This window comes from Gossypium hirsutum, chromosome A10 (assembly GCF_007990345.1).
Source record: "Gossypium hirsutum isolate 1008001.06 chromosome A10, Gossypium_hirsutum_v2.1, whole genome shotgun sequence".
Lineage (NCBI taxonomy): Eukaryota > Viridiplantae > Streptophyta > Magnoliopsida > Malvales > Malvaceae > Gossypium > Gossypium hirsutum.
In genome coordinates, this window is record NC_053433.1 from 95162704 (window position 1) to 95189971 (window position 27268).

The 27268-nt window shown below is 36.6% G+C and overlaps 2 protein-coding genes and 1 non-coding gene across 4 annotated transcripts; 1 reads left to right on the forward strand and 2 right to left on the reverse strand.

The window, feature by feature from the left end:
* The first annotated feature begins 51 nt into the window (after positions 1-51).
* LOC107896707 (protein SRG1) lies at positions 52-1722 on the forward strand. The gene is made up of 4 exons (XM_016821947.2): positions 52-485; positions 554-801; positions 869-1196; positions 1280-1722. The coding sequence occupies exons 1-4, from the start codon at positions 240-242 to the stop codon at positions 1538-1540; spliced, it is 1083 nt and encodes a 360-aa protein (XP_016677436.1). The 5' UTR covers positions 52-239; the 3' UTR covers positions 1541-1722.
* A 3348-nt stretch (positions 1723-5070) lies between these two features.
* On the reverse strand, positions 5071-10536 carry LOC107896706 (cullin-1). Of its 2 annotated transcripts, none has more exons than XM_016821946.2 (20): positions 10267-10536; positions 9841-10023; positions 9609-9708; positions 8897-9082; positions 8761-8808; positions 8471-8674; positions 8308-8385; positions 8094-8183; positions 7939-8019; positions 7677-7739; positions 7505-7540; positions 7332-7418; positions 7091-7240; positions 6946-7001; positions 6747-6867; positions 6481-6642; positions 6211-6354; positions 5887-6105; positions 5629-5796; positions 5071-5519 (listed from the first exon to the last, which is right to left on the reverse strand). In XM_016821946.2, the coding sequence occupies exons 2-20, from the start codon at positions 9978-9980 to the stop codon at positions 5418-5420; spliced, it is 2235 nt and encodes a 744-aa protein (XP_016677435.1). In that variant the 5' UTR covers positions 9981-10023; positions 10267-10536; the 3' UTR covers positions 5071-5417. The 2 variants fall into 2 exon arrangements, with proteins under 2 accessions (XP_016677435.1, XP_040935010.1); XM_041079076.1 differs by having other exon boundaries at positions 10400-10501.
* Positions 10537-17254: 6718 nt separating this feature from the next.
* LOC121209256 (small nucleolar RNA R71) lies at positions 17255-17362 on the reverse strand. The gene has a single exon (XR_005904373.1). It is a non-coding gene; the product is annotated as a small nucleolar RNA R71 (small nucleolar RNA).
* Between the last annotated feature and the right edge of the window lie 9906 nt (positions 17363-27268).

Consider the following 27268-nt stretch of genomic DNA (forward strand, 5'->3'; position numbering starts at 1 on the left):
ATGTGCACAACTGCTGATTTACTCCATCTGTAAGTTCATCAACCTGGGGGCGTAACCAAGTTCGTTCGTAGGGCTACAAAACAAAAGTGACATCACACAACTGTTAGCCCCTCAACTCACATTAACACTACAATAATGTACAAAACTACAGATTTTCTCCGTCTATAAATACAGGCTCCATCTGAGAGAACTTCCAAGTAAACCTGGTTACATATTTACCAGTCTTTCAATTCTATAACATGGCTCCAGTGCCTAGTTTACCAATTAAAGTTGGACATATTGATGATGTCCAAGAACTAAGAAAAGCTAAACCAGCCACGGTTCCTGAAAGATTTATCAGAGACATGGCTGATAGGCCAAAAGTTGTTCCAAATCTATCATCATCTCTTGACATTCCCATCATTGATCTTTCTAAGCTCATGAAAACAGACAAAGATGAAGTTATGCAGCTCAAAACTGCCTGTGAAGAATGGGGATTTTTCCAGGTACTGAAACAGTCAGATTGTCTTTATTTTGTTTTAAGTATGGAAGCTAATGACTGATTGCATTTCAGGTACTGAACCATGGGATTGATCTGAATGTTGTTGAAGACATCGAAAAAGTAGCCGAGGATTTCTTCATGTTACCTTTACAGGAGAAACAAAAGTATCCAATGGCTCCAGGGACAGTTCAGGGCTATGGTCAAGCTTTTGTGTTCTCAGAGAACCAAAAGTTGGATTGGTGCAATATGTTTGCTCTTGGTGTTGAGCCACCTTGTATAAGGAACCCAAAACTCTGGCCATCAAAACCAGTTAACTTCAGGTAATCACAAATAACACTAAATATGAACCTTGAAGTATACAGATGTAACTCTCTTTTTGTTTTTCAGAGAAGCTTTAGAAATTTATTCAAGAGAAGTGAGGAAACTTTGCAAGACACTTCTGAAGTATATAGCAGTGAGCCTTGGACTAAAAGGGGATGTTTTTGAAGAAATGTTCGGAGTGGCTGTGCAAGCAGTAAGGATGAATTATTATCCTCCATGTTCAAGACCTGACCTTGTTTTAGGCCTTAGTCCACATTCAGATGGAAGTGCCCTTACAGTGTTGCAGCAGGGAAAAGATAGCTCAGTTGGTCTTCAAATCCTTAAGGGCCAAACGTGGGTGCCTGTTAAGCCTATTCCAAATGCACTCGTCATCAACATCGGTGACACTCTAGAAGTAAGAAACCCGGAACCATTATGGATAAACACTCTGTTAATAACAATGTTCCAATATCAGTTCTGAAATTTCTTGTTGTACAGGTACTTACAAATGGAAAATACAAGAGTGTGGAGCATAGAGCAGTAACTCACAAAGAGAGAGACCGCCTTTCAATCGTCACTTTCTATGCTCCAAGCTATGAAATAGAACTTGGTCCAATGGCAGAACTGGTGGATGAGAAGAATCCATGCAGATACAGAAGTTACAATCATGGAGAGTACAGTAAACATTACGTAACCAACAAGTTGCAAGGCAAAAGAACCCTGGATTTCGCAAAGATCCAATCCAAGACCTCGAATTAACAAGGATTCCACTTTGGTCTCCCCCCCCCCACTAGATCACTATTCTTGTACTATTTAACTGTAAGAAATGAGCTTCTGTCATGGTGGACTGCGCTGTTTCTTCTGTAACAAAGTTTTCCCAAATGCATATCAGCTTATGGAAGCTTGGTGGGACCTTTGTTTAGTAAAGCTTTCTTGTCAAATTGTGTGCTTTGTCTCTAAACAACATTTTCAAATTAGTACCTGCAAGCTGATTGATAAAATAATAATGACCTGGTATCTAAGGAAAGAAATACCCGAACTTTATTGTCATCAAACAAGTAAATCAAATGTATTAAGCTCAGTATTCATCAATCATGTCACATCTAATTGTGTAAGCCCATTAGAATAATCCGCTAAGGAAATACAAGTTTAAGTACAAAATAAAATGTGTATAGTTTGGGGTCAAAATTACGGATTAGCCCTAATAAGTAAAGCAGGAAAAAGATGCCACTTTTTACTGTTTCTCTCATCACATTCATAATAAGCAAAGAAACATGGCAATCATATTAGTGAAGGAATCAAACAGGAAATCTGACAAAATACCATGGGTGTTCCATTGTTCAAGGGAAAAGAGAACCCCTTTTTTGCTTAGTGGCAAAGACAGGAGAGCCCACGCTCAATGATTTTTATATGCATGTATTTTAATGTGCATATAATATATATTATTTCTATAGGTGTGAGGGAAGCAAGTTGTGATGGATGACTTCTAAGCTGAAATGACAAAATTGCTAACACCAAAATAAAGCACAAAGCAGAATTCCATATATTCATATGACATATGATGTGAGGTAAAGGCTGACGATGCTTGTATGCATGCTTAAAAATAATATGTTGGTGAAGGCTAACCACAAAGTTCCATGAACCGTAATATATGACTTGATTCATTCATCTAGCCATAGCATCCTTAAGAGATGAAATTCGAGCCCTGATATCAGTAATCTCTTCCACTGTTGCAGACTGAGGCCTCCTTTTGTGTTACAAAATGGTTCCATGATATACTGAAATCATGGTTCAAATTGGTTAAATGGCCTCAATTTCCCATCAATCCCCCATCCAATGGGAAAAAGAAAGCAAGCACTGAGCATCATTTTCTACAAACTAAAAAGTTTTGAGTGAGAAAATAAAAAGGTTTCTTTTGATATTTCACCAATGAAATTAACCATGGATTATTTTGTTAAGAACAGCTGGTTTATGACAGGAGGTGCAATTCACATGTCTTTATCACAATCATGCTAAAGCTATGAACTCTGAAGAAAACAAGGAAAAAGGGAAAAAAAAATGACTTTATCATAAAATTAAGTTATTTTTTTGGGTAAAAATACCATCTATATTAAGAGGTGAATTGCATTTTGTCTCTTTTAGTAAAATAATAGAAAAATTAATTATTATATGTTAGACCAAAATACAAACTGATCCTTTAGTTAAAAATTACATTCATTTTTACTGTGATTAATTTTCTCCTTTTTTTTTAAATAAAAAAATGCAATTGACTCCTAATATAAATATCTTCATGATAGTCGTACTTATTTTTTTACGTAACAAATAATAAATTAAAAGAAAACATTGAATCCTTAATTAAAATTTTTACTTTTAGTGAATATTCTCTCAACCTATACTAACTTAAATATTGTAATTTGAGCCCTTAAAAACTCACCCAACTCTACCAGAAAGACATGAACAAAGTTCATCAAGCAAATATTGAAACCTGAGCCAAATTATAGTTCACCAAAACATCCCACAACCAAAATCTACATATTCACCTATATATATATATATATATGCAATCTTAGTTAATTCTAGAAATGCTTGAACAAAACTACAAACACTGGGCATACTGATTTCTACAAAGTCATATATAAACTAATTATAATGTTCAACAACAATCCCCTTTTGCCAAACTGATGAAATAAACAATCTTTTCAAAGAAAATTTGTCTGTGAAGTGGAGAGAGAATGAGGAAAATGATATAAGCAGTAGGGCCCCGTTCAAATTGCAAGCTTTTTGGAGGACTTATAGGAGAAGTTGCAGACTTGCAGGGTGTCAAGAAAGACATGATTATAGAAACAAATTGGTTCAGAAAAACAAGACTGAAAAAAGTAAGCACTAATTTTCACTGGTAACGGGAGAAAGTTTTAAAGTTTCAAGCTAACAAGGCAAGTATGTATTGGAGAGGGTCCCGGGGCCAATATTGGCGACTTTCATGGTGCCATTTGCTCGTTTTTCATTATTTTCTTTATTCTTTGTAACACAAAACTATAAAAAGAACCGTTGATTTTGCTTCCATTTACCCCTTTTTCTTAATATATTTATTAACAAAAATTTGTTTCCAGTCTTTGGTCCTTTATTATTTGGAAATCTATCATTTGGGTAAAAGAAAAATTAATTTGAATTTGGGTCAAAATTTGGAAAAATTTTTTATAAAACTTAAAATTAATTGAAATCTAAATAAAAATTTGAATTATGCAAACAATGAATTTAGTTGAATTTCAAATATTTTAATTCCCAAATAAAGATTTTGGAAAGTCCAAGACCAAAAATTTATATTCTAATATTCAAACACTGCCTTTCATTGTCATATTGCACATATCTTTATCATATTTATACTCATATCCAACACCTTTACTCAGAGTCGGAGTAAGATACGTATATTATGGAATTTGGAAGCAAATACATTGAACCTCTTTGAAATAGTCAACTTCCTGAAACCCCTCGTGCTTAGAATGGACAGAAACAAGTTCCATTTTGGTACGTTGAAAAAGAACGGCTCGATGGTGAAGTCATTTTCGGTGGACAATCCACTACCATCAACCTTAATGAATGCTAAAATGCATTTCTTAAATAATTAAAAACCACGTTAATTACAGTGTTCATACATCAAATATGTAACAAACTCTGGAAGAAAAATATAAGTTACCAGGTATCCCCAGTTAGGACAAAGATAGTAGATTTAGAAAGCTTGAAGTTGAGACAACACCAGCAATCATATATCCCATTAGTTTCCCTACAATGATTTCAGATTTCGGAAGAAGGTAATTTTCAAGATTCACGAGGTTCCATCTATTTGTAAGTTAGATGGAATCTTCTTTTTTTTTTTTCACTATTCGTATCATATTTATATATTTTATTATGTTAAATTGCCCAGATCAAACTCGACCAATGAACTATATAATTCTTCTATTAATATATATTATGTCCATATTGTACTCTGGTTGTAGTGCTTGGTCGTTGATGTGTAGAGCACTCTCACAAGTGTAAAAGTGGTGAGCCTACCACAAAAGATTGTTCATAATAAAACGCATTGTTAAATAAGACTTTAAACACTATTTCCAAAACACCAAGTCTGAGCTTACGTCCAACATAAATATGCTCAAACTTTTACTCATTTTCTTTACACCCTTAGCTTAGACCAATGAAGGAACAACATAAGAAGGGCATAACATGGTGGTTGGATTCAAGCAGATCATCACCCAACACTTCCCAAACTTAAAATCATAATGGAGCTTTCAGTATATAACTAAAATTACGCATTTTTCTTTCTTTTGATGGGGCAAAACAAACAAGCATCAAAGTCATCTTTGCAGTAATAAGAAACCAGATACCCTGTGGTTTCTCATGCCACACCGGACCATATTATGAGATCAATCACAATTTGTCCGGGTTGATTTCATAAGTTAATGAAATTTGCCATACCTGGCTCCTACTGTACAAGTATCTTAGCTCCTGCTCAAGCACTCATTAGGTGGCATCTCATTATGCTTACGCCACTTTCACCACTGACCAATCACATCCTGTCCTTTTGAGCTCTATTTGCTCCAAGTAATATTCACCACTTCATCAGCATAATGACTAGGCAAAATCATGCCAAGTACCTGAATACGTTGGGGTTCTCCTTGTCCCTCTCAAGATAATCTCGAGTAATCAGGTCCTCTATTCGCTTTTTAATTGCCTTGAAATCAGGCTGCAAATTTCAAGTTTTACTTAGCACAGCCATGTAAAGAAATAAACAATTAGCAGACACCCTTGTGTGGTGCACATGCCATACAAGAGGAAACGAGTCATATAAATACCTTGAACATGCGACCTAACTGCTCGACACACTCCATAACTAACTGCTGGTGACCCAGAACTTTCCTGCTCTTCATGATGCGCACAATTGAAGCATCAATGGCATACCGTCTATCCTTATCAACATCTTCAATTACTTTCTTCTTCTCATTCACAGGAGGAAGAGGTATCTGAACAATGAACAAAGAAATGCATCAGAAGAAATCATTTAACCAAATGGAGAGTAAAATCAGATATTAGAAGGGTTTTTCGTTAAGTGCATTGATCCTCCTCATTTTATCAGTAAATTCGGAGTTGAACTCGAAATGATCAGTGGAAGAGATGGTTTTCGTGCTCGGTTCCTTGTTAAGAATTTTATACTTTGCACATGACAACGAATGAAGAAGTCTAACTACATCATCGTCAGTTAAATTCAACTGTGTCATGATCTCTGAATAGCTGAGCCTATCCGAGGAATTGAACAGCAGTAAGGCAGAGGCCTACAAACCATGAAAGCTTGGTATTAGCCAAAAAAGTCCTTCAACTCCATTTGGCTATTTAATAACAAGAAAAGAGACTAGAAATTATATTTTAGACCACATTACCTGATATGTTGTAACAATCAACTCCATAGTTTTTGGCTCAAACTTCCCGATAAGGTTACAAGTACCCAAAGAATATATCCAAGTAAGTTTTCTATGTTTGGTTTTCGTCTGATAGAAGTCCCTAAAAACTTCAACACACTTGACCTAAAGAGATTTTCAAGGAAGAAGGGAAAAAAAAAGAAAGAAAAATGGTGTCAGTGACTTCAGTTAACTTAAACTGGCAAGTTATAAATGAAATACGGTTCTTGTTTGCAACATCTATGTGCGTACCATCTCAGCAGGAAGGTTGAGATCAAAAGACTTGTAACTTGGCCAGAAGCCAGTTGTTAAAACAGTTACCGTCAAGTCGATCCCTGGATTTACATTTGGATTATTGCTCAAGTACTCCTCAAAATTTGTCTGGTTTTCCCTTGCCAATGTCAAATCTGTGACCTAAAGAACACAGAAGCAATTTCCAAAGAGAGCTATTTGAGACATTTAAGAACATTTGCAGACAAGAACAGAAACTTTCAGTTAAAAAGTAACTGGCAACAGACCATTCCTTCCATCTTTGAAGTGAACTGGCCACCACACTGCTGTTTCTGCTTTGTCAATATACTTCTCTCGTGGTCATCATTCGCACTCTTGTCAAAAAGAAGTCTTCGAGCAAGCTTTTTCCTACCGAAAATAATTCAAGGAAACAAAATGAGCAGAAATTTATGAGCTAAAAATCTTCAAATAAAGCAAAACATCTACCTATAGAATTCGGCAAACAAGTCCTTGTCACTAATATAAGCAAGTAGCTTCACAACCTGAAAATTTAGAACAATAAGATTATGAAGTCCAAGTTTAACAAGACTTATAAAGAGTCGAAAGAAGTAATGTAGAGAGCAAGGCAAACTTTTTCTAGCATTTCTTCAATTGCTTCATCACTCAATTTCTCACTTCCACCTTTCTTGAGAATATTATCACAAAAAGTGGCAAGTAGCTCTGCACTTGAGCTTCCCGCAACACCCTTGTTGCAAAAGACTTCAAAAGCCTCCTTGAGAGCCTAAAGGAAGTAGATAATATTGATAACATAAAACATAACAAGATGGGAATTATCTTGAAAACTTATCTTCAAAACACTATCTATTATGGACCTTGTGAAAGAGAGTATGATTCTGAAAACAATCATTCACATATGCTAGGTACTTGTCATGAAGCTCAATCACTTTCCTCACAAAAACCTGAAAACCAAAAACAAAAATCAACCTTTATATCTTGAAACAGTCTAGTGAGACATAGAATAAAACGCACAAAAAAGATATTTTACCTGTTCTTGCATCCCAACCATGTCCTTTTTATCTGCCTATTTAAGCGAGAAGATATTTTGGATATCATTAGAGATAAAAATATCAATATTAAATTCTTATTCCAACACAAAAAGAAACTTCAAATATTTTGTATACTATAAGCTAAAAGACAATGTCAAGTAGAGTACAAACCTTCTTGCTGCTAGCGGCATCCTCAGCATGTTTGACCAAAGCTGTGCCTTCAGCAGTAACATGCTGAAGTAGAAAATGATACCATATTTTATTTTACACAGTGAAAGACGGGCAATAATATGCAAGGGATGAATAAACAAACATCCAAGTGAGTGTAATAAAAAAAAAAAGGTATGGTCATACTTGAGCAGGCTGTTAACATAATTCAAATATAAACAATTAAGTAATAAATTAATCAGTTGGCAAGCTATGAATGACTAACCTGTTTGAAGATGCTTGACACTGGTTCTAAACCTCGAGGAATTTTAGAAAATAGTCTAAACATTCTTGACAAATCCTCCACCTAAGAGTTAAAAGAGAAAGGTGATTAACTGCAAATTAGGAAAACAAGTAGATAAATTATTGTGCAGTAAGCACCTTGTCATCTCTGAGCAGCGCGTGGCATCCAGAGTGCTCTTTATCAAGCAGGCGGGTTGCAGATACAGCCAGCAACTCATGTTGAACTTTCTATAAATGAAAAAAAAAAAAAAAGAACATAGTGAGAAACAACATTTTAGAAAAACATTTACCTTGAGTATAAGAGTATCTCCAAGGCCAAGGGTGGGTTTGTATGACAAAAGCAATTACCAACCTCAAGTAACTTTGGTTCACTACTAGAATGCATGTTATGCGAGACCCTATCTTTCTCTCGTTTTAAACACTCCTCTGCCTGAAATGAGAAAAAATGATTTTTTTAGACACCATTTGAGTAGACAGAAAAAACAGTGCAACGTAAAATTGTATGGTACACATACTTTCAACATATAATCCGGACAAGAATCATCTAGAATCCAATTTGAAGCCTTCCTAGAATAATAGGCAGCCGTAGCTTTCAGCATAGCGGCCTCAAAGTCATTCTCATAATAATCCATTTGCCCCATCCCAATTTCCACAAAAATATCCAAAACATTCTTCAACAAAGCTCGATCAATCTGCTCACCCTCACGTTCTTGATCAATCTGGTTTAAGATTAGGGTGTTTATTATCACTATTTGGAAGAAAAAAGAAAGTGCATAATGAATTTGAAAAAGAAAACTAAACTTACAAGAGAAATTACTGCATCCCTCACTTTTGCATTTAGCTCTAGGTAGACCTAAAACCACAAAGCATAAAGATGCCAAAATCACTCTACATGCAAGATAATACAATGGAGTATCAGGCAACATTCAATATACACGTACCAATTCACGGAAACATGTGAGTCCAACTTCATTAAGGGGAGGTAATGACCTCCGGGCTATAAAGTAGCGGTCAAGATAGTAGAAGAACCGAGAAAGCCACCTGACCATTACTTTATGATTAGCCCACCTTTTCACTAGCTCTCTCAACATAAACTCATCATGCTTTTCTCGTAGAGATGGAAGTACCTAAGGAGGAGATTTTATGAATTACATTACTAAAGAATCAAAGGAAAATATATAGCAAGTTCGCCACAATGCTCAACAAGGAACAAGAATATATACAAATGCCTCTGTATTATACCTTTGAAATGAATTTGCTTCCACTAAAGTCTTTTCTTAAAATCATACAACTATAATTAATACATGTATGATTCATGTGCCTCCAAAGCAAGCATATATGTTTCATTAAGATAAAGGAAAAACTGGATTTTGGGTGGGGTTGGGGCGAGGAGTTGACAAGGCACTTGCTACACTAGTAAATAGAAATAAATGCATAAGTGATCATCCCTTTTAAACAAATGAGACAGAGAACAAAGGAGATTTAAAGCCTTTGACTTATCTGATACACAAATCTCTCAACTAGCTTATGCTTACTCCAACAGATTAACCCCTTGAAGTAAATTTTGATACCAAAAGAAACAAAAAGAAAAAAATTGCCACCAATTCTAAGTTGAAACATAATGTAAACAACTTGAACGTCAAAATTGCTCACCGTTGAAGTGATGTATTCTTCAAAAGATTCTCGATACTTATCATACAACTGTTGAGAGTAGTCGTGAGGAGGCTTTTGGGTACACATATTGTAAATGGTTCTACAAAATAAGGGTTGAGGGGCAACAAATGAAAACACTTGAAACATATGAAAAGGGTAATGTTTGCAATTATAAACATTATTCCCTTAAAAACGATAAAAACAATTAAATGTACGACTTTGAATTGGATACGTATAAAGCATCATATAATCCTCAGAGCTAAATTGCGGCTCAGGTAAGCCTTCAAGAATATTCTTCAGCTTTGTAATTCCTTTTTGCATGAACTCCCATCCTTGTTCAAGGTCGATTGTCTTCCTCTCACTCATTGTCATTGAGCCACGTCGTCCCTAATTACCAAACCCTAACCGCCAGAATCTGCCAAATTAAAGATTTTGATCCGAATAATTAGCTTAAAAACATCAACATTACATAAGTCATGGTTCAATTAACAAAAACCAAGAAATGCAACAAATCCCCCAAAAAAGTGACTTAAAAACCATAACTTAAAGCAATGCGGTAACTTCAAACAATTACATCGACTTTCAGAGAAACCAGACAGATAATTGAACATTTTTCAGATAACCCTTTTAAAATCAAAGCCAATCGATTCAATCTCACCTCAATAAAACGAGATATTTGTCAAATTGAAACAAAACAAAATCACCATGAGAAATCCAGAGCTACTCAAAAGAGAAATAGATCAATAGATAGCCTAAACAAACAAAAAAGAAACACTAGTTAATAAAAAAACCAAAAATTTGAGCCCAGTTCCAGCAAAACATTGAAGAAAGAAAGATTTTCCTTTTCTTTTGGCTAAAACATCCTTTCGGGTTTCGAACCAACTTCCCATTATTGTTTTTGTATTATTAATTTGTTATACTATTGATTACTATACATTTAATTTTTAAAAGTACTAATATTTTATTTCATTCCATTTTTAATTAAGAAAATTACTTAAAAATAATATAGTTTAAAATTAATTAATAAACATTATATTGAAAATAGGGGTGCAAATAAACACAATGCTCGATGAACTGTTTGTGAACCGTTCGTATAATATTTATTTATGTTTGTTTATTAAGTTAAATAAATGAGTATTGAATAAAATTTGTATGTCAACGAATACAAACAGATGTGTATTCTGTTTGTTTATGTTTATGAATAAACTCGTTTATTGACTCTTTTATTTATTAATGATATTTTCTTATAAAAATTTTATTAGTATATATTAATAAAATTATCTTAAAACTAGTTTATTGTTCCATTAGTATATATTAATAAAATTATTTTGGTTTGTATTTTTTTATTTATAATATAATTATTAATATTTATATTTGACTATTTTATATCTAAATAATATATGTGTGTATTTATTTATTGTTTGTTTATTATTTATTAACATTGTTCGTGAACATGTTTAATGATATGTTCATGAACATATTTGTTTAATATTCGTGAACATGATCGATTAAGTTAAATGAACATTGTCGTTAACATTAAACAAATGAATATTTAAATAAACGAATATGAACAAAATTTTAAAATTTTTAACGAACACAAACCGAACATGAATAAGCTTAAAAATAAACAAACGAACATGATTGTTCGTTCAAGCTTGATGCATTTACATGCCTAATTGAAAATACTAAATGAATATGATCATTTCTCATGATATAGTCATAATTTTATATTGGTGTCGAGTTAATTTGTGATACCAACTCAATTAACATAATTATTAATATATATAAATATTTAACAATTTTATATAATGAATATATTTTTTTAAAGTTTAATATTAAAATTAAAAATAATTTTAGTTCAAATGGAAAAAGAAGAAAGTTTATGTGTACTTGATTCAAGTCTTATAAATAAATATTTATTTTTTAAAAAATATAAAAAATCCAAAACACCCACAAACTCAACGAAAAATACTTTATAAATAGTATAAATAAAATATTACGTTTAATATAATTTGTAACATTAATCGTTAATCACAAATTACACGAAAGATGTGAGATTAAAATTGTATAATATTATCAATCTTATATTTATATTTATTTTTAAATTATTTATAGATTGGCAATTGTAATCCGAAAATTTAGATGACCTAATTTTGGGTATTTTTTTTACAAAATTTTGGGTTATTTTAAATATGAGAGTCGTCGTAATTTTTTAGTTAATTGTAAGTCTATTTATCTTAGAATTATTCTTAAAAAATATTAAAAAAATATATGTCTAAGTTGAAAAGCTGAACTACATGTAAAGAGCATTAGCACTCCTGTAACGTCCGTCCTAAAACAGTACTACCTTTAATTTTGTGACAATTTTATTAGGACTTAAGTTCTAATTATGCTAATATTTGCTCTAAATTTTACTTAATTTTAATTCTAATATACATCCAAATTATTTACCCATCACATACAAGTTAAAAGAATCATGCTTAGATAAAAAAAAAAAAAACCAACAACATTCAACACATAAAAATCACTCTAAATGATTAAAAATAAAGAAAACTACATAGAAATAACAATATATATTACATGGGTTATTTGAAAGAACTAATATTTTAAAGTTTTAAAAAATTTATAACTATAATAAAATTTAAGAAAAAAGAACTTAAAACAAAAAATTAAAGGATTCATTAAATAATTTGAAACAAGTAATTTTTCAAAATTTTAAATAAACGTAGAATAATGGGAATTAAAATTTAAAAGAGGTACGAACCTTAAACATAATCTAAGTTTAAGATACTTAAAAATTATCTCAAAACATCTCTCAATCATGTAAACACATGATAGATCAATAGAATGCATGGAAAATACCAAAATTCATCAACAAATCATACTTTAGCATGGAACTAGCTAAATATATCATTCAACAAGTTACAACCATGAAACCATGAATCATACATGCAAAAATAAGTTAAGCAATCATTCAAGAGATGCCTCCAAGGCCAAACATAATAATGCTTATGAAACCAAATCAATAAATCAACACTTTAATCTCAAGACTCTCAAGTAGCTAATATATATCCATAAGAAATGAACTTTCTAGCACATGCCACTACCACTATCTCATAAACACTAATTTCATACTCTTCAAGCCTCACAATAGTATAGTGTTTCAAGAGATGAGTTGAGCTTAATTTTTTCACACAAAATTTACGAGCAAAAATAAGCATAAAAGCATAGTAATTTCAAATGCAAACATTCTCTTAGCTTACATTGCTCAAGTGAGAGATTAGCCATGATAATAGAAAGAGAGATATACGAGTCTATAACTAACAACACACAATCAACTTAAGTGAGTCCAAAAATTAATATATTGAAAATTATGAAATTGGCCTTAAGTACCAGGGAAGTGCCCACTTCCTTAGGACTAGAGTTGTTGAGTGACAATTTTCATAATTGAGTATTGACAATTTATTGAATGATTTGAATGGGTTGTGTTGATTACTTATAGGATATTTAGCCCTACAAATAATGACATATTATTTAGGAAACTCATATGGAAGATTGGATTGAATTAAATCACCCAGAAAAATCCCTTGCTACACGGACATTTTGTTAGATCCAGTGCCCTAAGTGTAGTATATTTGTTTTGTATACTTGTATTTTTTGAACAAATTGGTTTAATAGTATTATCCATTAATTACATTAGTACCATTTGTATATTGTCTTCAATGTTTTTGCATGTAAAACAAAATAGAAGTAAATATTGGCTCAATGCGTAACATCTTCAAGTCGATTCAATTAACTAGATCTAGATCTTGGGTATTACCACACAAATACAAACACAAGCTTAATTTACTTATACGATTTATAGATAATGACAACTTACTTAACTATAAAATTGCAAACTAAATTACATAAGTAGATACAATGAGTAATTACAGCTACAACACGAGATAATTAAATTACAACAATATCCGAAGTGTAGATTTCTAAGTAACATTTTAGTCTTTAAACATGCCGCCAAACTTGCTCTTGATGCATAATAACCTGATGCGCCACTTATTGGTATAATCTTGACGTCATCCCTCCTGGTGCAGACCCACATCAATTACCTGGAACATAACATACATAGATAAGTTCATGAGAACTTAGTGAGAAAAACATCATTTACCTGAGTCAAATTTGCATGATGCAACTGATAATTTATATAGACGATTTCATCGTTCTTGACCTTCAACCTTGTCTCTGGTGAATACTTCCTCAAGTTCTATTCCTTGATTCTTGTCCAATATTTATACCTTACTCTGAAATTATTCCCCTTTCTTTGACAGAATGTCTTCGATACATCACTTATGTCCTTCAAACTATGAGTGATCACCTCATCATGATTCAATAAGACATATATACATAGACGACAAATACTTCTTTGAATTTACAAAGTTCACATATTTATTCAGAATACATTTTCAATACTAACCCATTACATCTCTATATCTTTTCAACTCACTATTTACAATCGAGTCTTATTCTCATGAAATGCCTTACCACATAGTCCATAGATACGTTTTGTCCTTGTATTATGTTAATAACGTTTAGGAGCTATATAGAACTTGTCACATGAGAAATAAAGTATGCCATGAAGGTCTTATCATGGTACACCACTAAGGTAGTCTATTTAATGTACGCTGCAAAGACTTTCCTCTCAAGATTTGCCATAAAGGCTTTCCTTTTTTTAATTCGCCACAAAGGCTATTCTTTTTATGATTCACCATAAAGGCTTTCCTTTCTATGAATCATCACAAAAGCTTTCCTTTTTATGATTCGCCACAAAGGCTATTCTTTTTATGAATCACCATAAAGGTTTATCTTTTTATGAATCACTTCAATGACTTCCCTTTTTATGAATTGCCACAAAGTCTTTTCTTTTTATGACTCACAACAAAGGCTTTCCTTATCTATAGTGTTTTTCCGATATGAATTTTCCTAAACTCACTTATGTGAGGTTTGCCCATCATTGCATGGGACACGCAGAAAACCCTTTTGGGTAATAACCTTCCTTTAGGTTTCTTTAGAGAGTGCCATGGCCATGGACTTTTCCTTTCAGAATTCATGTTTAAAGTCTCAACAAACCCCTTTAGACAATATCGCGATGATAGACATAGACTCTTAGCAGAACATACCTCAAAGCATATATCTAAGACACATAAACATTCCAGACCTTTGGATACAACCATGTTCAGACATTAATACTTATATATCATCCATTTCACACTCACGTGTACGAAATTTAGCATAACAGTTACTCATACACAATTCACCATGCATTTAGTTCCATTTAACCTTTTTGTCAAACATACAAACAATCATTTAAATACCTCAATCAGATTACCAAATCATAGCTCATAATGTACTCACTTAAGAGAATCGTAGACGTTCACCTTAAGGGTTTGCTTAGAAAGTTCATATATATTTACATTTAATATTTACCTGTATACTCATTATTCCACTGTTAAGTCATGAAAATTCTGCATACACTATTCCCATTCTTACATCATTTCCCGTAAGTTTTACTAGACCGCAAAATACTCCAGGTCTGTTATTTGATAAACCGTAATTTATACATATTTTTACCCTATGTTTAACGTATTTTATGGATGATTTCCCATTAGAATTGGTGAATTCGATGCTCCTAATGCTTTAATTTCATGTTTTATACTTAGGAGAGCATAGGAGAGCGAAAGAAACGAGAAACGGGCCAAAATGGAGAAAATGGGCCAAAGTACGAAATCAACACGGCCTGGACCTCCTTACACAGGCAGACCACACGGCTGTGTCAATTTGGCAGGCTCGAGCACGGCCTGAAGTAATCGTACATGGGCGTGTCACACGGGTATGTCCCTGCTGAGCCCAAGTTGAGTCCAATTCGGAAAAGGCTAATTTTGAGGGCTTTTAGGCATTCCAAAGCCTATAAATACACTCTAGAGGAGGAAAAAAGGGGCACACAAGGAGGGAGTAAGAAATTACTCTGAGGAAGCCGATTGATCCATCTCAGAAGCCGGATTCATCATCAAGACTGAAGATTTCTCCTCAATTTCCCCTTCAGGAGTTTTGGGTTTTCTTTATGTTTTGTATTCTTTCTTATTCTGAGATGTTTTCTTATTTAGTTATGAATTAAAACCCCTAAATACCTAAAGGCAATGAAACCTAAGACGAACCTTGTTATTATTTTCTGAATTGTATGATAAATATTTAACTTGTTCTTAATTATGTGTTTTTAATTCTTGTTTTGATATCCCAGGATACTGATTCAAGATAAGCTCTTATTCAGAGGAGGAATAGACCCTGTATAAGAGTACATTTGTCATAATTAAGCGGAGTTGTTTGCACGCCTAGACATAGGGTGACAAAATTTTACCGAATTAGGGTAAAACCTAATAAGGGGATCCATAGATCGAGTTAATGTAACCCTAGGGTGTTAATTAGAGAAAGGTTTATATTCAATCTAGGGATTGACGTTATTAGTATTGAATAGGGATAATAACATAACTTAGGGATCTCTACGGAACAAGTTAAATGAATAAATCGTTCGATTCAGAGCCAGAATAACAAGTACAGTCTAGGTGGATTTTTTCCTAGGTATTGTCTTAATTCAATCGATTTTTCCAAAAGAAATTCCCAATTTTATTCTCTGTGAGTTCTTAGTTTAGATAATTAGTTAGTTAAAACAAAACCTCTTTATTTTTAGGCTAGATAATAAAAAGACAGTCATTACTAATACTTTTAGTTCCTTTGGGTTCGACAATCCGGTCTTGCTAAAACTATACCACTGTTCGATAGGTACACTTGCCTACATCGCGATAATAGTTAGTGTCAAGAACGATTAATTATAAATATTTAAAACCTATCACGAAATCACATGATCAAGTTTTTGGCACCGTTGTCGGGGAACTAAGATATTAGGAACGCTCAATTTTTATTACTTTAGCCATTTATTTTTCTTGCAATTTAATTTAATTTAATTTGTTATTATTATTTATTAATTTACTTTTTTTCTTTCTCTTGACAAGTATTTATAGTTTATGACTAGAAGAAACCCGTCAGGACCACTACTTTTTGACGAAGAAATCGATCGTACAGTTCGCAGACATCAAAGAGAAATAAAGCGAAGCTTAAGATACACAGAGAAATAGAAAGAGGACGATACTCAACCCCTAACCGAAGAGATGGCTGAAAACCAAGATAATCAGCTACCTCCTACAATTGCGGTTAATCAAAATCCTGCTCCACGCACTATGTATGATTATGCTAAACCTTCTTTAAAAGGAACTGAATCGAGCATAGTTAGACCTGCTGTAGCTGTAAATACTTTTGAACTAAAACCTAACACTATTCAAATGATACAACAATTTTTTCAGTTTGATGGTTTGCAGGATGAGGATCCCAACGCTTACTTAGCAAACTTCTTAGAACTATACGATACATTTAAAATTAATGGTGTTTCTGATGATTCTATTCGTCTTCGGTTATTCCCTTTTTCATTGAGAAATAAAGCTAAACAGTGGTTAAACTCGTTACCACGGGGGTCAATCACTACTTGGGAACAAATGACCGAAAAATTTTCTATTAAAATATTTTCTGCCGGCTAAAATGGAAAAATTACGTAATGATATCTCTTTGTTCGTGCAGATGGACTTAGAAACTCTTTACGATGCATGAGAGAGATATAAAGACTTACTGAGAAGTTGCCCTCACCATGGGTTACCGTTTTGGCTACAGGTTCAAACATTCCATAATAGCCTGAATCCTTCGACTCGACAAATGGTTGATGCAGCTGCTGGCGGAACCATCAATAATAAAACACCTGAAGATGCCTATGAGTTTATAGAGGAGATGTCACTGAATAACTATCAGTGGCAAGTCATGAGGACTAAGCCAACTAAAATAGCAGACATTTATAACATCGATTCGGTTACTATGCTGTCAAACCAGGTTCTACTCAGGTACTTCCAGTAATGAGGTGCGAGACGAATGGAGGAGAAGCATGCACAGAGTATCAACCCTTCAACCCTAGCATTGAGGAGGAACAAGTCCAATATATGGGTAACAATAACTCTCGATCCCAAAATAACCCATATAGTAACACTTACAATGCAGGTTGGAGGAACCACCCCAATTTCTCGTGGGGCGGTCAAGGAAATCAAAGACCACAACATCCTCCGGGTTTTTAACAACCACCCTATCAATAGGAAAAGAAGCCGAACCTTGAAGAGATGCTCCCAAAGTTTATATCGGTGTCAGAAACCTATTTTCAGAACACTGAGACAGCACTTAAAAATCAACAAGCATCGATCCAAGGGCTCGAAACTCAGATAGGCTAGCTTTACAAACTAATCTCCGAACGACCACAAGGTAGCTTGCCAAGTAATACTGAACCCAACCCAAGGGAACAGCTGAACGCAATTAATATTCAAGATGACGAAGGAGTTGTTGATCCTGAACCAGAACCGAGGCAAGAAACTGTGGCAAGCAAAGGTCAAGGTGAGGTAGGTCATAATAAAAACAAATCAGTGAATGTTGAATATAAACCTCGTGTGCCATACCCCAACACGACAATGAAAGAGCGCTTAGATGAACAATTTGGTAAATTCCTTAAGCTCTTAAAAAAATCACACATTAACTTACCGTTTATTGAAGCTCTATCGTAGATGCCAAACGCAATAAAATTTTTAAAAGAGCTTTTAGCAAATAAGCGGAAGTTAGACGAGGTGTCACATGTAGAGCTAAACGCAGTGTGCTCAGCTATTCTGCAAAATAAGCTACCGAACAAATTAAAAGATCCAGGGAGTTTTACGATTCCTTGCTTAATTGGTAGTTTAGATGTTAATAATGCATTAGCTGATTTAGGGGCTAGTATCAACGTCATGCCTTACAAAATGTTTAAGCAACTAGGTCTTGGGAAACCCAAATAAACTAGGATGAGCATTCAATTAGCAGATAAAACTATAAGATTCCCTAGGGGTATTATTGAATATGTGTTAGTTAAAATCGATAAATTTATATTTCCCATTGACTTCATTGTTCTAGACATACAGAAGGATAGCAACACTCCTTTAATTCTAAGAAGGCCCTTTTTAGCAACTGCTAAAACAATTATTGATGTTGGCATAGGTGAACTCACACTCCATGTGGGAGACGAAACAATCACCCTTCAAACTCGCAATTCCGGTAACACATTAGAAATTGAAGGTGATCGTCTAAACCATTCTACTAAAACTGACAATATAGTGCAACCTTCTTTGTAGGAAATGAATCTGAAGGAAGTACATGAGCCATTCTCAAGCAATAGTAGAGGACCTAATCATGAAGATTGAAGGCTACAAATCGAGGAGCTAGATGAATAGTGAACGCATAAACTGAGAACACCCGACAAACCGAATCTACGATGGAACAAGCTCAATACCTTTCCAAATCAACTTAAGGTCGGAGATAGAGTCTTATTAGATGCCGCAGATCCCTACATTGTCGCTACCACACTGAATGAAGAAATCCCTCTCAGGTACACAACATTTTCCCATTTGGTACAGTCGAGGTGAGTCATCCCAAGTTTGGCACTTTTAGGGTAAACAACACCCATTTAAAACCTTATTTTGATGAGATTGATAGCAGGAATGAGGAGTATAAACTCCTCAAACTACCATGATCATTCAGCGGAGAGGTAAGTCGAGCTTAGACTATAAATAAGTGCTTTTCGGGAGGCAACCCGAGCACAAACTGTATTAACTTCTTTAAAATTTAGTCTTCAACACCTAACTTACTAACGAAGCTCTTGAATACAAGTTTTCCACATAGACACGGCCAAGCACACGAGTGTGCTTAGGGCTATGTAAAAATAGGGCAAAGATTTCCCTAAACATGGGCTACGATAAAACGCCACGGCCGTGCGACATACCCGTGTAGAAGAACCATGGGTGAACCTGTTAAAACAGCACGGGTGTGTGACACACCTGTGTCTAGCACCCATGGTCGAACCTGTTAGATTGACACGGGCGTGGGAGAAGCGAACAACGCCGGACACGACCGTGCGATACGACCGTGTGCTCCTACAAGCCCAAGGAACATAGGCGTGTACTAAATGTCAGACGCGCCAAAATTCAAAATTCGCGAATCACACGGGCTAAATTGGGGAACACGGGCGTGTTGCCTGGCCGTGTGCTCTAAAATCTATAAATATTATAACGCCCCAAAAGTATGGGGTCTGTAATTTTACGTGTTTTAGCATATATTCCATACTTGCTTGTGTGGTTAGTTGATATAAGTGTGTTTGGGGGTATCTGGGTAGTCCCCGGTTCAAGTTTTGACTTTTGCAGCATCTTTGTTTTGCCCTTAAAAGAGCGTAAATACTGGCACTTAGGCTCTATAAATATTTGTGGTTGATGGGTGACACAAATGAAGCATGTGGTCAGGTGGCAATGAGGCGTTAAGTGTGTGCCTGTGGTCATGGGTTCAAATCTTAGTTAACGCAATAGGGGGCTTTATTTTACATTTTGGTGGCGCAAGAGGTGGAGTTTGACTCAAATTCTACAGAGGTGGTTGGAGACTTGGTCAAAAGGGAATTTGGTTTGAATTTGAATGGGAGGTTGGTGTGGTTGTGGAGGGATAGGGGGAGAGAATCATAGAGATAATCAGCGGATATGGTATTGGTAGGAGGTTGTGGCCGAATGGAACACTAAGGTCCATTGGTTTCGGTTTGGGGAAGGATTGTGATGTTTTTGTGTAGTGTGGAGTGGCCCAATTCTTCAATTTCGGTACTCTGCTGTGTGGTGGCTCTTTTGTTGGCATATTTCTCTTCTCTTTTTCTCTCGGTGGTATCTTTTTGTGTTAGTCAGGCAAGTGTCCTCTCTCTTTTGGGTCTTATTCCATTTTGAGAAGCACTACTTCCCTTATTTTCTGTGATGGCCGATTCTCTCCTTTCCCCTCGGTTCTTTTCTCACACTCCGTTACCATTTGCCGATTTGATCTCTTTTCCCTCGTCACTTTCTCTTTTTGGTTTTCTTTAGCCGAACCACTCTTGCTAGCCAAACCACTCTTGCTTTCTTCTCTATTCATCTTCTTCCTCTAATTTCCCCCTCTTAGGCCGAATGTTGTGCTGCTTGTCCCCGTGCACTCGATTCTTTTGAGCAGCAAGCTCTGTCAATCGTACGTGGTTCCAGCATCTTTTCTTGCCTATCGTTTGGTTTTTGGGGTAAGTGTTCCTTATTGTGCTTTTTAGCCTTTCATTTCTTTCTTTAGTGGTATGTTCGTTGTAGATGCTTACTCTCTACTCCTTTTCGTATGTTTGGATCTCTGGTTTCTAACTCTCGAAGGGATAAAGGGATCCTACAGAACTCAAAGGTGTTCAAATCCCTCTTTCGCGTTCGATCTAATCACTGGGGTAAGAAGATGGAAAATCTTTCTAACTTTAGTTTGGAGATTGTTTTGAACTATAGATACCATGCCTTGGATGCTATATTTATTGTTAATAAAGTCAGTTATTCATGCAGTAAATCGGCAGGAGTTGTGTGATCGTCTTCAATTGGTAATCTATGTGTTATTAATCGCATATCTTGAGACAAGGTTGGATAGTTGAAGAACTTGAGTGGTTTCGTTAACAGGTGTGTAACCGCACCCCTTTAAAATATCGATGAAAAGCCGAAATTGTAGCATGAACGGTTACACGAGCATGCGAATACTTATGGGTAAACCGAGCCATGTACTACGGGTGACCATCGAAGAGGTCACCATGGCAAACTTGTGGACTTGGGTTACTTTGGGCCTCATAAGGGCCGAAACGAGTTGTGTGGGCCGAAGGGTTCGCAGGCCCACACGATAAAATGTACGGTAAGTACCAAGATATAGTTTGGGTTGTGAAATTGTCTAGTCGCGATCGGGAAAAGGGGCTAGATGGGCCACGCGAGCGGATGGACCCACTTGGGCCGAGTAATGGGCCTCGACCCACTAACACTGTTTTGGCCATATAGAGTATTTGAGTTATTCGAGATGATTGTAGACCCTCCGGGAGGTTGTTAATGATATTGAAACCTTAAGATTGGTTAGATGACTGAAATACCCCGGTGAGGGTAAGAATTACGATTATACCCCTAGCTGAAGAGATGATTACTATGTCCTAGCAATTGGTTAACTGGTATGTGTTGATAGTTATATGACTAGTTGTGGTTACAACATAATGCATACACTTAATAATTATGACATGACATACTGCATAGGTTTGGTATATGACATGGAGGAAGTACTGTACTGGTGACTATGTCACGATGATTATTACTGGTAGTTTACCACACATACTGTTACTGGCAGCTATGCTGCGATATTATTATTACTGGCAGTTTTGCTGCGATATTGGTATGCTGGTTGGGTGGGTTGATTGATATCCCCATAGGTGTGTTGGTTAGTACGGGTGGTGTGTTGGCGGGTAAGGTATGGGTTGCATTTTGCATTTATACTGATAATGTATTGGGCTTGGGCCCACATTGCTACTGTTTAAGGGCTAAGGCCCAGACTATATTGTTACTGAATAGGGCTTTGGCCCAGACTGTACTGATACTGTGCTAGCAACTGATTATTTGTTTGGGATTACACACTGAGTTTTCGTAAACTCACCACGTTTCTTAATGTGCAGGTAATCTCTAAGCTTGTTGATTTGGAGCTGCGAGGGACTAGGAGACAGCCACACTACTGTTTCTATTTCTTTAGTTGCAACTAGATTTTGTTTTGGGTTTTTCTTAATTTATGTAATAAGGCCGTTGGTGGTTTTTTAAGTTTTAATTTGGTTTGTGATTTCCTATACTAAACTGCTAGTCTAGGAAAACTCGAGATTTAAAAAAGGCATGGTTTTATTTTAAGGAGCACGAGCTCCCAACAATAAAGTTTTCAAAATGCTTCCGCGGTTTTAAATGAGGTAATACACCAAAGACAATCAAGTTGGTAAACGTTTTGATGAGAACTTTAGTTTATGAATATTAAAAGAATGTAGATTTAGTGATGGATTTTCACCGAAAAGTTTAAATTTAGAAAATGGTTTGATGTGACTCACCAGATTCAGTCATAACGTCTAGGCTGGGTTTGGGGTGTTACATTTAGTGGTAGCAGAGCCAGGTTACAAAACTTGGCTGTGGATTGGGTTTTAAAATTTTGGTAGATAATAAGACTGTTTTCAAAGTATGTAAGGTGTTTTGAAATATAGTTCAAGAAAGTGTGGCACACCGAGTCTCCGGCGCCAAATCTGTAAGTTCTCTGCTATTATTTGATGTTGTAAGAGTAATACTGGAAAACTGTTATAGTTGATAGCATTAAATCTTTGGTTAAAGCAAACTGAGGCTGTAGAAGACCGGTATTGGTAGCGAAATTTTGATTCACGAGAAGAAAAATCTGAATATTGCTTATCATAAAATATCTTTTAATAATAAATCGAAATTATAAACTGATAGCATAAAACTTATAATTACAGAAAAAGCGTATTTCGTTATGAGCGCTAGAGGTACTCGTGGAAGGGGTACACGAGGCCGTGGTAGAGGCCGAGTGAGCGCTAGGGCTGGGTCTTCAGCATCGGGTCACATGTCTGCGGGGGAGACACTGGCTTCACTAGTAACTGAGATCGGGTCTCATGATCGAGTAGTGGGAGATGACGCCCTATCTCAGGCAATGCCGCGGGTTCTTGAAAGGGTTGCTGGAGCGAGTACGGGGTTAGTGGCCCAAGGGTCAATTTCTGAGCGACTCCGGTCCAATGGGGCAGAGATTTTTAGAGTTGTTTCTGGAGTAGCCCCGAACGTGGTAGAATATTGGTTGGAGGCTACAGAACGGATAATGGATAATCTAGACTGTACTGTGGAGCAGAAATTGAAGGAGGCAGTGTCATTGCTGCGAGATGAGGCATACCAATGGTGGCTTACTATGAGGGAAGGTACACAAACTGACCGTCTGACATGGGATTTCTTTAAGGCGTCCTTTCAAGGGAAGTATGTGGGCGCAAGTTATGTGAACGCCCGAAGGAAGGAATTTCTGAACTTGACCCAAGAGAGTAGGACTGTGGTGGCATATGAGGTAGAGTTTCTACGGTTGAGTCGTTATGCTCGTGGGATGGTAGCGACAGAGTACGAATGCTATGTGCATTTTGAAGATGGCCTTCGGGATGAGTTAAGAGTTTTGATAGCTCCGCAGAGGGAGCGAGATTTTGCTGCCCTTGTTGAAAAACTAAATATTGCTGAGGACGTGAAGCGCTCTGAGCGCCAGAATCGGGAGAAAGATAGGGGCAGAGGAAAAGGGATTCTGGGTTCTAAAGTGCAGTGAGTAGGCCTAATAAGAGGGCCAGGTTTGATGGGCCAGTTTGAGTTGGAGATCCTGTTGTTTCTGTAGGACCGCAGCCCTGTGCTGAATGTGGGAGATCTCACTTAGCTGAGTGTTGGAAAAAGATTGGAGCGTGTTTTAGATGTGGGTCCAGAGAGCATCAAGTTAGGAATTATCCTCAGAGGCCTACTCAGACGCAAGCTGCAGGACAGGGTCTTGTTCAGTCGGTGAGAGGTGGTCAGCTACTAAGAGGTCGTGGCCAGGCTAGAGGTAGAAATGGGTTTGGACGAGGACGTGGAGTACCGGGCAGGGGCATAGATAATACTGAGGCGAGGCAACCAGCCTTGGTTTATGTTGTTCGTTACCGGGAGGAGGGTGACGCCCCTGACATCATAACCGGTACATTTTTAATTTATAATTTACCTTATGTTGCCTTAATTGATATTGGACCCACGCATTTGTATGTTACGTGAACTGTGTCTAGGTTGTTGGGTATTCCATCGGAGAGCACTGCTAGTAAAATGATGGTGTTGAGCCCGCTAGGGCAATTGGTCAGGGTGGATAAATTGTTCAAGGATGTGCCATTAGAAGTTCAAGGGGTCGTATTTCCTGCAAATTTGATGAAGCTGCCATTCGGGGAATTTGATATTATTTTAGGCATAGATTGGCTAGTAAAGCATCGTGCGAGGTTGGATTGCGCTGCTAAGCGGTTGGTGTTGAGGTCTTCAGAGGATGAGGAGGTGGCTGTAATAGGGGAGCGAAGGGATTATTTGTCTAATGTAATATCGGCGTTAAGAGCCGAGAAGCTGGTTCGCAAAGGTTGTGAAGCTTTCTTGGCGTATGTTAGTAATTCTGAGACTAAAAGTCTCACTGTTGAGGATGTTAGAACTGTTAAGGATTTTACGGATGTTTTTCCTGAAGAGCTTCCAGGCTTGCCTCCAAACCGTGAGGTCGAATTCAGAATTGAGCTCCTACCTAGAACAGCTCCGGTGTCTATCGCCCCGTATAGGATGGCACCAAAAGAACTAGTGGAGTTAAAGGCTCAAATTCAAGAGCTGTTAGACCGAGGATTCATCCGACCTAGTGTGCCTCCGTGGGGAGCACCAGTATTGTTCGTGAAGAAGAAGGATGTGTCCATGCGCATGTGTATTGACTATCAACTACTGAATAAGCTGACCATCAAGAACAAGTACCCTTTGCTGAGGATTGATGATCTATTTGATCAGTTACGTGGAGTCGCTGTGTTCTCCAAAATATATCTTCGATCTAGGTATCATCAGCTAAAGGTTAAGGAAGCTGATGTGTATAAGACAGCGTTTAGGACTCATTACGGTCATTACGAGTTCCTAGTGATGCCGTTTGGGTTAACGAATGCACCAGCTGCTTTTATGGACATGATGAACCGCGTATTTCAATCTTATTTGGATCAGTTCGTGGTAGTATTTATAGATGATATTTTGGTGTATTCGAAAACCTAGGACGAGCATGATGAACATTTGCGGACTATTCTTCAAATTCTGAGACAGAAGCAGTTGTATGCAAAATTCAGTAAGTGCGAGTTTTGGTTGCAAGAGGTAATATTTCTAGGTCACGTGGTGTCTGTCGAGGGGATTAGGGTCGACCCTTAGAAAATTGAAGCCGTGTTAGAATGGAGACCACTAAGGACAGTATCTGAGATTCAAAGTTTTTTTGGGTTTAGCGGGTTATTATAGACGTTTTATGGAAGAATTTTCAGTGATAGCTGCACCGTTGACTAAGTTGTTGTGAAAAGGAGTGTCGTTTGTTTGGTCCGATAAATAACAAGAGAGTTTTGAGCAACTGAAGAAAGTTCTAACTGAGGCCCCTATTTTGATTCAGCCAAAGCCTGGAAAGGAATTTACTGTTTACAGTGATGCGTCACACATTGGACTAGGCTGTGTGTTGATGCAGGAAGGAAGGGTGGTTGCTTATGCGTCGCGACAGCTTAAACCCCACGAGGCAAATTACCTCACTCATAATTTGGAGTTGGCAGTGGTGGTGTTTGCACTAAAAATCTGGAGGCATTATTTATATGGGGAAAGAACGATTATCTTTACGGACCATAAAAGCCTCAAATACCTCTTTACTCAGAAGGAGCTGAACCTCAGGCAACGAAGATGGATTGAGTAGCTTAAAGACTATGATTGTTCAATTGAGTACCATTCAGGCAAAGCTAACGTGGTAGCTGACGCACTGAGCCGTAGAGTGGTCTCTGATTTAAGAGCAATGTTCGCTCACCTTAGCTTGTACGAGGATGGTAGCTTGCTAGCTGAATTGTAAGTGAGACCGACTTGGATTGATCAAGTTAAGGAAAAACAGTGGTTGGATGAGTAATTAATTCCTCATTTTCAGTGAGTGGAGAAAGGTGAGACTTCAGATTTTGAAGTGAATGGGGAAGGGGTGTTATGTTTCCATGGAAGGGTGTGTATATCGAAGGATTCCGATTTGAGGTAGGCTATCTTGCGAGAGGCGCATGGTAGTCCTTATGCCATGCATCCTGGTGGGAGTAAGCTGTACCGAGATATTCGTGAGTTGTATTGGTGGCCTGGGTTAAAACGCGAAGTTACTGATTATGTGAGTAAGTGCCTGACATGTCAGCAGGTTAAGGCGGAACATCAAGTACCTTCTGGATTGCTGCAACAAATTAAGATTCCACTCTAGAAGTGGGAAAGGATGACCGTGGATTTTGTGAGTGGGTTACCCTTAACGCCATCTAAGAAGGATTCGGTTTGGGTAATTGTGGACCGACTGATTAAGTCTGCTCATTTTATACTGGTCTGCACTGACTATTCATTGCAGAAGTTGGCCAAGTTGTATGTGGCTGAGATTGTAAGACTGCATGGGGTACCAGTGTCTATCGTACCAGACGGAGACCCTAGGTTCACATCTCGATTTTGGAAAAGGTTACACGAGCCTTTGGGTACATGACTGGATTTCAGTACTGTGTTTCATCCGCAAATGGATGGACAGTCTGAGAGGGTAATTCAGATATTGGAAGATATGTTAAGAAGTTGTGTATTGGATTTCAGGGGTAGTTGGGAGGATTATTTGCCGTTAGCAGAATTTGCGTATAACAACAGCTATCAGTCCAGTATTCGAATGGCACCATACGAAGCTCTATATGGTCGTAGGTGTCGTACCCCTACTTGCTGGACTGAACTGGGTGAACATCGAATTCTGGGGCCGGAGTTGATTGCTGATACAGAAGACAAGGTAGAGCTGATTCGAGAGTGGTTAAAGGAGGCATTCGATAGGCAGAAGTCCTATGCAGATTTAAAACGCAAAGGGATAGAGTATTCTATGGGGGA